Below are 14,914 nucleotides of genomic sequence, written 5' to 3'. Positions count from 1 at the left end.
GGCTGAGGGGATGATGGAGAGGAAGTTGGCTCAAAAATAACACCTGTTCCTCTCTTCATTAAACATGGTTTATTAACTGCTGAACAATCATCTGAATGTGCCTCCTAGGTCAGGCATGAAACTCAAAACAGCAACCTCATCCCCAAACCTACTTGGAAAGATTATGATAACAAGGAACAAGATCACAGTTCTTAGGGACACCCACATTTCAAAGACATTTCTTCCTAGGCGTTTTAAGTCTTTATGCTTGAAAATGTGCCTTCCATATTAGCTTATTACATGTCTTTTTAATCTGTGATTAGATCTGTTGTTCAGTGGATTGTTATCAAGGTACTGTAACCTGCCCTAATATTGTAGAGGTTAATTCGAAAAGTTAAGAGCATACACACATGTAGAGACATTTTCTAATCACGTTTACCTGGCCTTCCAGCATTTCTCTCTGCAATCCTGATCGCTCTTGCTCAGAACTGTTGGTTCGCCGTATAGAAAGACTGTGAGACTTGCGCTTCTGCTTTGCTTGGCGAGCAGTGGCACAACTTCCACTTTCTGTGGGCATTACTTCAAAAAAATAACTTCCCAGAAGCTCCTAAGATAAACTAAACCAAGCATTAAGTATTAAAGCTTGCCTCTTGCAACAAGTTACATTTTTAAGTAACAACTGTAATGGAAATGTTTAGGCTTGCTGAATTCTTTAATGATTTTAAGGTAAGTTTTTTCTTAATCAAATATTTCCAGAAAATAAGAAAAACTTATTTAATTAAGATTAAAGCTGTGATTTCACTTCTTTAGAAAGAAGTTGCTGATAATGACTATTAATTCCACAAATAATTACATCACTTTCACTATTAAGCGCTTTGTACAAAGCAAACCATAAAAAAGATCAATCCCATCGAGATCTACTATGCATTTTTAAAATGCACTCCCACTGAATTGCAAAACAACTGAGAGTTCCAAAATGCTTTCAGCAAACAACCAATATCTACTGTAGTTCAATGAAACACATGCAAAGTGATAAATATACCAGTAGCTGGACATACATTGCAGGATGATATTTAAAAGGCAGTGTCTCAGGCAAATTATCTAGAAACAAATCTTTACTAAGGTTTGCTTGCCTCTATCAAGTCATTTTAGATACTTCAAAATTTAATTCCATAAAACACATTTAAATTGAGTCTACATTCCATGACTTCAGCCAGACTCACCGATTCATGAATTATTTTGCTCCCTTCAAAAAAAAAAAAGTACTTTATGTACTGATGTGTACAAGAACTGTACCGCATCCACAGCTTCTAAAAATAAATATGAGGCTACTAAGTGAGCAGCATTTTTCATTTCCGACTCTCCCTTCCGCCATCAATTAGGGCTGCAACATTTAATCACTTAAACAATTAGGTCTGCATCTAATCAACTTTTAGTCTGATTAAAAAGGTGATCACCATTTATCCAGCAGTAGATTTTTATTAATATGTATTGTGTTTAATACAAATACTTTAAAAATCTATGAGAGGCAGATACCATCTTAATTGAAGTATTCTTCCCCTGTTCCATGAGAAAGGTTGCCCCTTCTAAAATAGAGCCATACACATACATGCATAATTTCAAAAACACAGAGTGTTCTCATTCATGTGTAATTTTAATCAATTATGCATCATAGTTAATGATTTGAGATTTCATTAATTGCTGACAGTCCATATGTTCACATAAGAAGTTTATTTCTACTTTCAGTAGAGAACAGCATCACTGCTTTGAGATCAAGATTTAAAAGGCTATCAGTTCATCTGACAGAAAGCAATGTTAATTCTCTGGAAATTTAATAGAACAGCAATGACAGTGCAAGATCCACAATCTGGTAGCGCAAAGAAACAGAAACAGTAAGCAAAGAATTTTGAGCAGGATTTAAAACAACTATGCTCTTACCCCTAATCCTGGGATAGATGACAACATGCTCCAATAAACTAGGAATGAGCACGGTCACACTTGTAACAACTAGGGGATGGTTAGGATTTGAAAAATTCTTGGTTATGAAATATAAAGCCAAAGATAAAATGTATTAAGTTTAAGTTAAGTCAATGCAGTATAGATAGGTCATCTGAGATCAACACAGAAAAATACAGTTCAATTATGTCCTTTCCTTTTGGTATGTCTATGTAAGTAAAGGGTATCTTCTTGATGTAGCCTTTTTTCCATGTCTACCAGCTAAGCACTATTTTCACAATTAAGCAAATGATTATCAGCAACGTGGAAGATATCCCCATGTGCAACATCACCTTAAATAAAGTCAGTCTATTAATGTTAGTTCTGTCAGACCAACTCCACATTGCACATAGGACCTCTTTTTCAAATTCTATTATTAAATTATTTCATTTAACTCTTCCCAGATTTCTTTCATAATTATCAGAGAAATACATTTTCCTCATGAGGCATTAACTGTGTCCAGATAAAAATCTACTCTTCCACAATTTTATCATTTTTTTCCTAATTCACAACATAAAGGAAGTGAAATCTTATTTAGCTATAGGGTTCTTTCAACTGATTCCAGCTAAGAAATCAGAAGAAGACTAGGACATGGAAGGGTAGCTATGAAGAAACCAGACAAGGTCCTGAAGTGTAAAGATATATCACTGAATACTAAAGTTAGGATTGCCCACGTCCTTATATTTCCCATGACTATGTAGATTGTGAAAAATTGGCCAATGAAGGAAAGCTGATAGAAAGAAAATGAGCTCATTAAAATTTGGTGAAGGGATAGAGTTCTATGGATAGTGTAGACTACTAAAAAGACAAATAAATAGGTGGTACAGAAAAATCAAACCTGAACACTCCCTTGAAGCTAAGATGACAAAATTAATACTGGACATATGAAAAGACATGATTCACTAGAAAAGACAATAATGCTTGGAAAGGTAGAAGCCAGTAGGAAAAAAGGAAGACTGCATTACAAATTGATAAGACATTGTCTATCAAGGAAGACACGGTTCTGAATCTGCAAGACCTGAACAGGGCTGTTGATGATAGGATGGGTGACCTGAAGGTCTTTGATTCATAGGGTCACCATAAGCCAAAGTCAATTTGACAGCAGTTAGCAATAAAATAAGAGACAGAAAGCTGAAGCCACAATTAAAGTGATACAAGCCAAATTTGGTGAGTAGGAAGAAACTGCACTAGCATCTACTGTACTAATACTATTTGTAAAGATTCTAAAGAAATGAATGGCTATACGAACACTTAAGTACAGGCCTTGCCTAATGGGTTGCCAAATCTAGTTTAGGCAAAAACTAAAACGTCTACATAATCAGGAGGAAAGGGCTAAATAAACTTAACAAGACACTGTCAACCCCTCAAAGGTAATATAATTTGAAGAGCAGAGTTAGTTATTCATTTATTAAATGCTAACAGTTTACTTATTTGGATATCACCATTCTGTGTTTCATTGCACTAATGCTCCATGGACTAACTTCATGCAATAGCATGGCTGCAAAATGCATGCATTATTCAGGGAAACATGTCACATGCAGCCCTCTCCCAGGTCTTGCAAGAAGAAAAAACCTAACATTAAAGAGGCAGCAAGCAAGCATACACAGAAGAGAAAGCGAGAAGTAACAGGCAGGGTCAATCTTCAGGTGCCAGCTGACATGTGATGTTTCTCCTAAATGGGGAATCCTGGTGTACAAGAAACATACACCACTGTAATGACGAGTGAATATTTTAGTACAGCTAAATTAGCAAGCCAGTGTAGGAAAAACATCATGTGTGAAGTAGCTCTAAGTGTATTTCATATTATTTTTAAAATGCAGTCTTATATATCCTTAGAAATAACTCACACTGAACTCAGTGCAATTTATTTCTGGTTAGACATGTAGAAGATTACTTGGTAAATCTATCCACAAGCCACTTCACTAGAAATAAAGAACAGCCTTATTAGAACAGCATTATAAGAAATACAGAACAGCCTTATTAGAACAGCTTTATAAACATCAAAGGAAAATTATTTTAAATGTTTGTCATAAATCACGTCTCCAAGCTGAAAAAGTGATTTATGTCATCACCAGCTGCACATTTCACAACATCTTACAGATTTAAAAATTACATTAATTGAACAGGTCCTTAAGAATATGATGCTACAAGGAGACAAACAGCTGATAATTTTTGCCAGTTACCTGGCTTCCCCGTATAAGATTAGGTTTTCAAAACAATGGCAATTACCTGTCCAGTATATCAGTGTCATGTTACATATCCTATGAAAACCATATTAGATATTGATTAGTGAAACATTCAAAAACAAATCAAAAGACTTTAAAATGTGCAAGTTAATTGTACACGAAGCATGCAAAATTATTCCTGCTTCCAAATGCTTGCTAACAAGGATGGTAAAGGCAACAATCATAAACCACTGAAAAATTAGAAAACAAACAGTTCAAATTATGTAGCAGTTTACCTTTAGTATGATCGGACTCTTGCTGATTCATGCTCTTGGGACAGCAATATCTACAGAGCAGAAAGGCACCCCTACAGCACCATCCCAAATTTACCTACTTAAACTTGCAACTTACTTATTTCAATGAGACTTACACTGAAACCATGGCATCAATGTCAGTAGAATTATTCTAGACTAGTTTTCAATCAAGATCAAGTTCACTCATCTGCATGTAACTGCAGAGTGAATTGAGTCCACCTCTTAGTACACCAGCATCCAAGCCACGGTGAGCCAAATAGTCTTACAAAATGTAATTACATATGGTCCAAAACAGTAAGTTAACACAGCATGGCGTATGAACACAACGTTGTAAAAATTGCTCAAAATCGTCAGGAAGCTCGGTTCAGCAATTCTCATTCTGTCAGATGGAATTTATGGTAGCCACAGCACAATGACTGTAGCCTGCAAATGGCAACATGCAGGACAATCAGGCAAGTTAACATAGGAACGGTTGGTGAAGACCTGACCCATACCACTTGGCAAACATCACACATTTCTCTGGAGTGAGTCTGACCCCAATGCTTTTGAATTGTCAGTGGCACTGGTATATGTTGTGAATTTTTCACATAAATAAAGGGGCGGTAAGGGGTCAGCTAAATGGTGCTAGACGTCACTTGCAGAAAAGACACCACCTACTTCAGCAGCTACATTTTATACCAGTGATTCCCAAACTCTGGTCCTCCAGGTGTTTTGGACTTTAACTCTCAAAAGCCTAGCTAGCTTGGCCTGAAGTCAGGAATTCTGGGACCTGAAGTCCAAAACATCTGGAGGACCAAAGTTTGGGAACCACGGCTTTATACAACTGTGTTGAATACTGTATCTGCAAAAAATTATGGAGCCCAAATATCTTACTTTGCACCCCTAAAAGCCTCATCCCTCCAAATAATAGTGGTTACTAGCAACTAAACCCGCAAATGTATTATCTGAATTGACTAACAATTTGTTAATTTCAGTTACACTCACAGCAAAGGCATTTTTTCAGACTAATTGCTTGAATAATAAGCCTACAACCGATTATTCAAAGTCAAAACTGCATATTCTATTTTACTCTCTGGAACTCTCTTCCGGCTCTCCCCCTCCAAACTGCTCATGTCAGTATTCAGAATGCACATAAGTTCAGAACTAGTTTGATAAATTGTAGATAACCCACCTTTGACATGCACACATATAGTATTTTCGCACAAAGAAAAAAGAAAAATGACTGGGTTTAAATCATTTACATACTAGCAAATCTTCCCACACAAGGAAGAGAAAAAATGTATTCTACACAACAGCAAAAAGAATACAATTATGTATATGTACATTTTGAATGCCATTATTTCAGTATTTTAATACAGTATTCATTTCATCACACCTGATCTCTCCATTTAAATAAAATGCTTGAAATAGGGAAGATATCAAGTTCCATGTAAAATGAATAAATGCAAAACAATAATCTTTTGCCTGAATAAGCAACAAAGTCTGGCAATGAGGGTATGAATTCTCCTCAAAAGTCACTTCTTTAACATTAGTTATAGCTTGCTTGCTTATATATTCAATAATCAAGTTGAGTTGTATAACGAAAGGGAGGGAAATCCCTTGGATGTATGTGGTTCTGAAAGCCAAGTATCTCTGTTTCAGGAAGTGTCAAAATGTGGAAAGAATTACTAAAGCAGTGTACTTCCTTTTTTTGTTGTTTGTTTCAGGTGACTAAAAGACTGGGGAAATGGGAGGGTGGCAGACTAAAGCAGAAAAATTGAGGCAAGACCTCCACCCTTTTCTGTTTCAGTGTCTAATATACAGTTTGATTCTGATTCAAATTTTAAACAGGCACTATTATTACCAAGGGATACCCTCAGAAGACAATAGGAATAGAAAGAATGCAACTGAGGGCCTGTAGGCAAGGGCCAAAAAGCTTACATTCCCCCTGCTTCATGTTGTCCTGTCCTATCTGCAGGCCATTAGCCCCAGGCTGGGTTTGGCAAGTCCAAAAACAGATCTGCCAGTCCCAGAATGAACAGGTCAATGGCACATTGGCAGAAGGGTGTGTAAACACCCGCTCATCACCACGTCACCCCAGGTACTGATCCAAGTTGGAACCTGGATCAGGATACCATGGACTTGGTATAATCCAACTTCAATCCCCAGAATTCCACAGAATTGAGCCATGGCAGTTAAAGTAGTGTCAAACTGGATTATTTCTGTCATGCATAAGTAGCCTAAGACTCTGGTAGTGACTACCTAAAGAAGTGACCTCCTATACGTTCTATTTAACAAACATGAAACAAATGAGTTCACATTTTCAAAGTGGTGGTTGTGTAAGTCAGATGGGGGGGGGGGGGGGGAGCAGGTTGTTGTGTCACCTTCAAGACTTAACTCATTTATTTTGACATATATACTTAACAAAGAGGCTGTGCAGACTGCCCCCGAGGAATGGCCTGCAGCCACTGCTGCATGCCACTCCCCAGTCTATCTTTTCCAGGGCACAAAAAGGAGCTGCAAAAAGTGGCTCCTTTTTGCGCCCTGGAAAGGGAGCGATGGCTGTGGGGCCGCGGCTTTAAGGCACTCCTTTGGCGCTGCATTGTGTGGACACAGCGCCAGAGGAGCACCATGATGTTGTGTGCCATGTGGAGCAGCGTGTGACATCATGCTGCCATAGGGGAAGAGTCAGGGCAAGGGTCACATGGACGCCACGCCCCGACTCTGCCCCCAGGCCAGCCTTTATGGCCCGTGTGCCCAGTCCCAAAGAGCAAAAGAAAAGGTTAGATATTATGAAACAGAACAACACTTTTCAAACTGTATTCCATGGAAACCAAAATTCCCAAACGTTTCAAGGTTCCCATGGTAAGATAATCATACTGGATAACTACTCCTAAATGATAGCTGGGTCACCCCAGGAAAACAGAACCAAAGAAGTTTAGAGAATACAGTATAGGAGAACTGGGTGTGAACTCAAGATGTTCCTCAGAAATCCTCCAACATGCAAAGGATCCTCAGCCAATAAGATATGGAATGGATTCTTTAGGGATAAAATGAAAGCTTCTTCTGAAAGCAGAAAAGTATTGCTATTCCCTGGCCCATCCACCTGGGTAACTATCAGAGAAGACCTCCAAGAGCTTCTGTATGCCCTGACTACTTGTGTTTCAATCTCCACCTGGAACTGCTGCTTCCCTCATCTAGATTGTATGTTTCTGAGCCATGACTGACCATACAAACTAGTGTTTATACTCCAAAAAACATACAGACAGCCACAACTGCTCAGCTATCACCTAGACAGCAGTCAATCATTACTGGGTTTTTTCTTCATCTTTCAAATTACTTGTCTCCAACGGTACTTAGTTCAAGTTACTCTATATCTTGCCTGTACCTCAGCAAATGTATAGGTGTATATAACAACATACATTTTTCCTGTTTATGCCAAACTCTAATATTCCTTTCTTCTCCTGCATATGTTTTAGACTGTAAGACTCTTAGGGTAGGAACCTCTCAGACTTAAGTATAATTAAAGTAAAAAAGAAAGGGGAGGAAAGAATCAAATAAGATGATGATCAACGTACAAGTCATATACCTGTTTTCATTTTCACTGTTACTCACTTTCATAAGAGTCAACTCAAAAATTCTAACAAATTACCCCTAGTACTATTTGATCTAGATACACTGACCAAAAACATTTTAACCATTTAAAACACATATTTGCCAAGAAATTCTATCATCCATATGAAAGGTTTCTGTGGCTTTTGGAAACTCCACTTCACAATTATATGTAATCATATTACAGGTTCAATTACAGTCTGGACTTGTATCACTGTCCAGGTACCAAACATGGATGGTGCCTAATCTAGCCAATCTAGCTTGTTACTATAGTGTTAGTAAATATCACCACAGCATGCTTGCATTAAGGAAAGCACAGCTCTACTGCTAGAGTCATAAGACAAATGTTTGAGACCAGATCTTCCTGACAATTTAAGTCTGATTCTGATCCAAAAAACACTGCAGAAATAATCCAGATTGAGACTGCTTTAAATGCCCTAGCTTAATGCTAGGGAACTGGGAACTGGAGTTTTGTGAGACATTTAGCCTTTATGGTCAGAGCTCTGGTGCCACAATAAACTATAATTCCCAGAATTCTCTAGCACTGAGTCAGGGCAGTTAAAGCAGTCTCAAACTGGATTACTTCTGCAGTATGCTTTGGATGAGAATCATACTTAAATTGACAGGAAGATCTGGTCTCAAACACCTTATCATACTGAAACTTAATTGCATGATCCTCCATTATCTTATATTTCACTATGGTGAAGATCAATAGCCAAAGCCCCTGTGTATCAGTGGGAAGCCCCTGTATCATGACTGAGGACAAATACCAATCAGAAGCAAAACATATGCAGAACTTAATGAGAAAATGCTCAATGTCCAAACATAGTTTATAATACCATGAGAGCAAATTGGGTCACTAACATTACCAGTCACACTCTAGGGAAGTAAGTGGTCTGTCCTTCATGTACATCAAAGCTCTTCTTCCTTTCCTGGCATTAGAATCCCAGAGGACAGCCTGCTAGGCCTTTGATAAACTGCCTAAGCAGAAAGCATTATCGTCAGCACCAAAGGAAAAAAACATAAGATGAAGCAGACTCATAGTCATTACCCTGGGACAGGAGCCAGAAATTCAGCTGGCAGTTAGAGACCCAACAGATGGAGGTAGGCTACACAGGGAAGGAAACAAGCATAAGGAAAACCACATCTGATATACCCTGGTAAGAAAATGCTAAGACAGGAAAGGAAGTGCACTGAAATAGGGCATAATGTGGAAATCTGAGTAGATGTACATCACCTGGCTTTTGGAATTATTCAATGTCCAGTGCAGATGATATCCACCTACTCCTAGCTACTAGGACAGTGATGGCGAACCTATGGCACACGTGCCAAAGGTGGCACTCAGAGCCCTCCTCTCTGTGGGCACACATGCTGTCGCCCTAGCACAGAGTTTGCCAGAGTTTCTTAGTAGAAAGCCAGAAGGACATGGCACTTTGCAATAAATAAGTGGGGTCTGGGTTGCGGTTTGGGCATTCGGTGTGTAAAAGGTTCACTGTCACTATACTAGGAAATAATGGCATAAAGAGTTGGCTTTCTATTGCCTATCTCCAAAGAACTGAATTTAAGGTCTATCAAGTGTCACAATCCAACATGGGAATACTTTCCCCATAATACAGTCTGTGTTTCAAACAAGGATTTCTATAAGCAATATAATACACAATATTGGAAGTACTTGATAGGGGCAAATGGTGCTGTAACGTGGCTAATTTCAACAGCATACATGAAAGTTCTCCAGATTAGATAATTTGTCCAGGTGAACTACCTTATCCATTCCAGTAAGGAATTTTCTGTATTGGATTTTACCTAATCTAGTTTTTTATAGACTTAAAAAAATTGCAAGCTTTTATGAACCACTATGGAATCACTTGGTCACTTTCTTCTCCTTATCATAAGCATACCTGGATAATAATGTGTGTGCCTTAAAGCCACATCTAATCTCTAATCAGAAAACAGATAATCTGTTCCATTTTCTTATTACCACATTTACAAGTTTATCCTGTTCTGATAGAAGGGTTTTAAAAAAAAGGCTTACCCAGTGTCCTTAAAAGTTCAAACCCACTAATCTTGCTCACAAAATGTCAATAGCATGTTATTTTTTAAAAGGGATCAGATGTGTAAGTTTGTTCCTTAGAATCCAAGCAAGTTTTCCAGCCTATTTTCAGAGTAATTAATCGATTCTGTTACTGAAAAGAGACACAAAAAAAAATCTGTATTTTTTTACATAAGGTATGTACATAAAATATAAATGTGAGGCTAATTTTTTTCCTGTAATAACAACCCCCCTTACCCCTTTCTTTATTCCTATTGTTTTTGTTACTTTTAAAATAGCTTTTTAGTGCTCTTCCTTATTTCCTACAATCACTCCTCTACTCTAATCTGCCAAAGTAGGGGACATTCTATATATCCTATGCATTGCACATGTGGGGAGCTGCTGGTACTACTACAACTCAAAAATGATGGTGCAGCTGCTGGTAGACCAAACAAATAAGGAAACACTGCATAAGCAATGATGCTGAGGCCCACGGGGTGCCCCAACCTACTATATAAATTTTGCATTAAGAGTTTCTAGTTGAAAAGAGAAGAAAGCTCCCAATAACTGAGAAACACATCTAACCTACCAAAGCATGGCCAATATTTACAGCCTAGATGTGCTAAAACACGTGGCACCAAGACAGTGGCACTAAAACAGCGAGTATTTTAATCACATGTTCTGTAACACAGTTTTAGTTAAATACTCATTTAGTACTGAAATTGTTCATATCACTACCCTGACTATCAGCAGCCCTCATGTATTTCAAAATTTCCCAAACCTTTCCAGAAACAGGAGTTGAACCTGGGATGTTTTATTTACAGGTACAATTGGTCCTCCATATCCATGGATTATGCATCCACAGATTCAACTATCCACATCTTGAAAATATTTTTTTAAAAAAATCAAAAATGGGGGGGGGATCCTCCACCACAAAAAATCCAAAAAGCAAACCATGGATTTTGCCATTTTATAAAAGGGATGCTATTTTACTACACCAATGTATATAATGGGACTTGTGCATCCATGGATTCTGGTATCCACAGGTAGTCCTGGAACCGAACCCCAGAAGATAACAAGGGAACAATGCATTCCTCAGTTAATGAAGTCGATGAATACCTGAGCATTATTTCTTTAACAGAAAATTTGGTACCAAAAGTAGAAATAACATGGAAAAAACAGAGATAGGTTCATTCACTACAAAAAGAACAATTCAACAAACTTTTTATCCAAACTAACAAGATGCCTCTGTAAAATGAAGCAGCCAAGTCAGGTAAGGCCTGACTGAAGTAAACAAAATCGTTTTAAACCACCTGAAGGCTTCTTCCAAAATACAGTGTTTTTTGTTTGTTTGTTTGTTTTTGGTTTGGGTTTTTTTGGTCTTTCACCTGTCTCTGCTTTTCTTATGATTTTCACTTAGGTGGCCAAATCTATAGATCTGTGCTTCTTTAAAATGCTGGAAGTAACTGATGAGGAAGCCTTATCTGCTCTTGTTCATACAAGGTCAGTAAGCAGCGTTGCCAATTTCCTGGGAATTCCCCGGAATCCGGGGAATTTAATTAATTTCTTTCTGGGGATTTTGATTGAATATTCCAGAAAATACTGGGGAATTCCAGGGATTTTGGAAAAACATTCCGGGGAATATCTTCGAGGCTTGTTGGCAACACTGTCAGTAAGGGATACTGTTTACCTTGCCTGCCGTATGCAGGCACACATTGCTAGTGCAGGATCAGCTAGAGCAGAATACCATTATTTCCCAGCTCAAGCTTTACTGCATTGTTTACTGCAGGCACACTGCCGTAACCTGATACCAGAAGTCGGTGTTTCTCAAGCCATCCTTCACCACCCTCCCAAAGCTGATACTTGATTAAAAAAACAACTCCAACTAGACAGAAGACAAGGAAGAATTCAGGCCCAGGTGGCATTGAAGGTCTTTGTAAAAAGGAGCTTCTTTGTTAGAAGCTTTGTTAAGTGAGGTATGCCTATATCAAGAACATACTCTATCATTGAGTTATAGCCGCTCTGCTAAAATTCTACTCCACCGTGCAATTTCTAAAAAATAACCTCTACCTTTCACCTTTTTAGCAAATTATTTTTTTATTTGTAAGCTGCTACTAATTTGAACCTGAAGCCTGCAAAAGGTGTGTAGAACGAAGCCTAACGTATTCCCTAACTATAGAAGAGCTATTAGAGAGAATGTGTTTGGAAATGAGCAGCTTATTAAAACGCTAAGTCTCTCTGAAACTGGCAGTGTTCCCAAGACTAATTATCTTTCTAGGATGTCTCTGCTTCATAAAAAATACACCTTGGAGCAAGAGTGCTGGTGAACACCTCTGCAGTCAAATGACCGTATTCATTGTTGAGATATTTTGAAGAAACCTTGAAAAAGGAAGAGTCCTCATTTAATAAAAACACAGCTGTTTTCCCTCTCTTGCTTTAAAAATATAATTTAAGTACTATTAAGTACTATTACATCTTCATTTTTATTTCCTCAGCAAGGAATCCACACTTTCCTACACACACACCCTTCACATTAAGTGATATGTTTGAGCATCATATGGGATTTCCAGGTATCCCTAATTATAAGGGATATCCCCTGCTTCTTTTTAGATAGACTGCACAACAAAATTCCATATTTTGGAGTGTGGATCCTTCAAAAAGACCAAATTGCGTGCATCAGGTAATTTATGAACGTCAATGACATGTTAACTTAACAGAGAAATAGTCAACTGAATAATTAACTAAACATCTATCCTTTCATTTGGAATCTAGGCAGAAGACAAGCTTATTAATAGCTGCTTCCCAAATGCCAATCCTGTATGTCATACATTTCAATAGTCCCTTATTGCTGTTTTGAAAAACTGGCGCTAACCAATTTTCTTTGTAAAACCTATTTCCCCCAGTGCTGAAACACAAAACCCTAAAACACAAACACACATAACAAAGTACTTCTACACTGTATTCCAATCATACTACACACACACAAATGTGTGATTAAAAAGCAAATCAACAGCACTCTTTCAAGTTTGTCCTGGATCCCAGGAGGATTGCAGTTAATCACACATCCTTCACGCGTGTGTGTTTGTGTATATAAGTTGCCCTTCCATATTTGCAGTTTTGACTTCTGCAGATTTGATTAACATCGTCTCTCTAGGAATCTCTAGGTCTTCCCTCACAAAACTGCAGGACCTAGAGATTACTAGATACAACACTTATCTAGGGATGTATAGGTTTTCCAGCATGATTCTGTGGTCAGCCTCTGGCAAATGTTGACCTTAAGAGTTGCACTGAAGGACTTAGAGATTCTTAGAGGTGTTTCCTCAGGTTTAAAAAACAGTGATGTTTTACCTGCAGTTTCCCCACTTCCACAGGGATCCTGTGCCCCTGACCCAGAGAATGCGGAGGAGGGCCCAGTGTGGGCTTTGATATTCCAGGCTAATACAGCGATGTTTCTGAATATGAGAGCGTGTGTGTGTGTGAACATGTGTAGTTGTTGTCATCTGCCTTCAAGTCACTTCTAACTCATGGGAACCCTGAGGTCATGAGTATCATAGGGTTTTCTGGGCAAGCTTCCTCAGGAGGAGTTTGCCATTGCCGTCTTCAGAGGCTGAGAGAGTGTGACCTAACCAAGGTCATGCAGTGGCTTCAACCGGCCAAACCTGGATTCAAACCTGGTCTCCAAAGTCACAGCCCAAAGTTCAAATCGCTTCTATCAACATCTAGAAGCTCTAGAAAAGGGCAAACCTCCTCTGAAGAAACCTGCCAAGAACGATAGGTTTTGTGTCAGAAATGACCTGAGAGACACACAACCACAAAGAGAGAGAAAGGAGAAGCATATGTGTGTGTGTTACACAGCCTCTTCGGCCGTAGACCAACTCAGAGGGTCCCCCAGCCACCCCAAATCCTCATATGCCCCTCATGCCCCCCATAATGGCCCCTAAGCCAGAGGGACCAGACATCCTCCTTTTCCGGGACACGTCCTCCATCTCAACCTTTGGTCCTGGAGGACATTTCAAAATGCCCTCCACTTTGAGCCTAACTAAGCCTGCATCCACACTGGAGGAATAACCCTTCTTCCCTTCGGCCCCTTCCTCTCGGCGGAAGAGGCAAGTGGAGAAACCCCGCTGGAGCTCAGGTTAACGGAATCTAATGCCCGGGGCTGAAAAGGCAGGACCAGAGAAGGAGGGAAGGAAAGAAGGAAAGAGAGGGAGGGAGGGAAACAGAGATAAAGGGAAGGAAGGAAGGAGAGGGAAAGATGGAAAGAAACAGGGAAGGAATGAAAGGGAGGGAGGAGGGAAACAGGGAGGGAGGATGGAAAGGAAAGGAAAGAAGAAAAGAGAGGAGGCCGAGGGAAATAGGGAGAGAGGGAAGAAAAGAAAAGGGGGAAGAAGGAGAAGAAGGGAGGGAGGGAGGGAGGGAGGGAAGAATGAGGGAAAGCCAAGAAGGAAGAGGGGCGGGAGGGAGAGAGAGGCCCCGGAGACTCACCCGAGGTCCAGCCGAGGAGGGGCGCTTCCGAGGGAGGGAGGGAGGGAGGGGGCTGAGGCTGACTGACGGATTAACAAGCCAAGAGCCGGGGGCCAGACTGAGAGAACGGTCACCGACGGAGGAGACTGCTCTCCCTCCCTCTCTGAGTCTCCCTCCCGGAATGCCCTCAACCGCTCTGGCCCCGGAGCAGCAGCAGCAGCGGCGCCTCGAGACCACTTCCGCTCTTCGCCGGAAGCGCTCCCTCTAGGCCCCGACAGCCACCATAGAGACAGACCACCGAGACCACTTCCGCTCCTCGCCGGAAGCTGTGCTCCGCCCTGGACCCCACAAACTCCAACTCCCAGAATTCCGTAGCG

The 14,914-nt window shown here is 39.7% G+C and overlaps 1 protein-coding gene across 5 annotated transcripts in view; it reads right to left on the bottom strand.

The window, feature by feature from the left end:
* The window catches only part of WDR37 (WD repeat domain 37), a 61,348-nt gene extending 46,636 nt beyond the window's left edge, over positions 1 to 14,712 (bottom strand). For 2 of the 5 annotated variants that reach the window (XM_042471541.1, XM_042471545.1), the window contains exons 1-2: positions 14,559 to 14,712; positions 419 to 596 (exon numbers count right to left, since the gene is read on the bottom strand). In XM_042471541.1, coding sequence (XP_042327475.1) covers positions 419 to 556 — 138 coding nt within the window. In that variant the 5' untranslated portion in view covers positions 557 to 596; positions 14,559 to 14,712. Of the gene's footprint in view, positions 1 to 418; positions 1,182 to 4,203; positions 4,236 to 4,435; positions 8,434 to 14,558 lie in introns of those variants that run through there. The other 3 variants (XM_042471544.1, XM_042471543.1, XM_042471542.1) reach the window with 3 other exon arrangements.
* Between the last annotated feature and the right edge of the window lie 202 nt (positions 14,713 to 14,914).

Source organism: Sceloporus undulatus, chromosome 6 (assembly GCF_019175285.1).
Source record: "Sceloporus undulatus isolate JIND9_A2432 ecotype Alabama chromosome 6, SceUnd_v1.1, whole genome shotgun sequence".
NCBI lineage: Eukaryota > Metazoa > Chordata > Lepidosauria > Squamata > Phrynosomatidae > Sceloporus > Sceloporus undulatus.
This window is presented reverse-complemented; position numbering and strand designations above follow the sequence as displayed.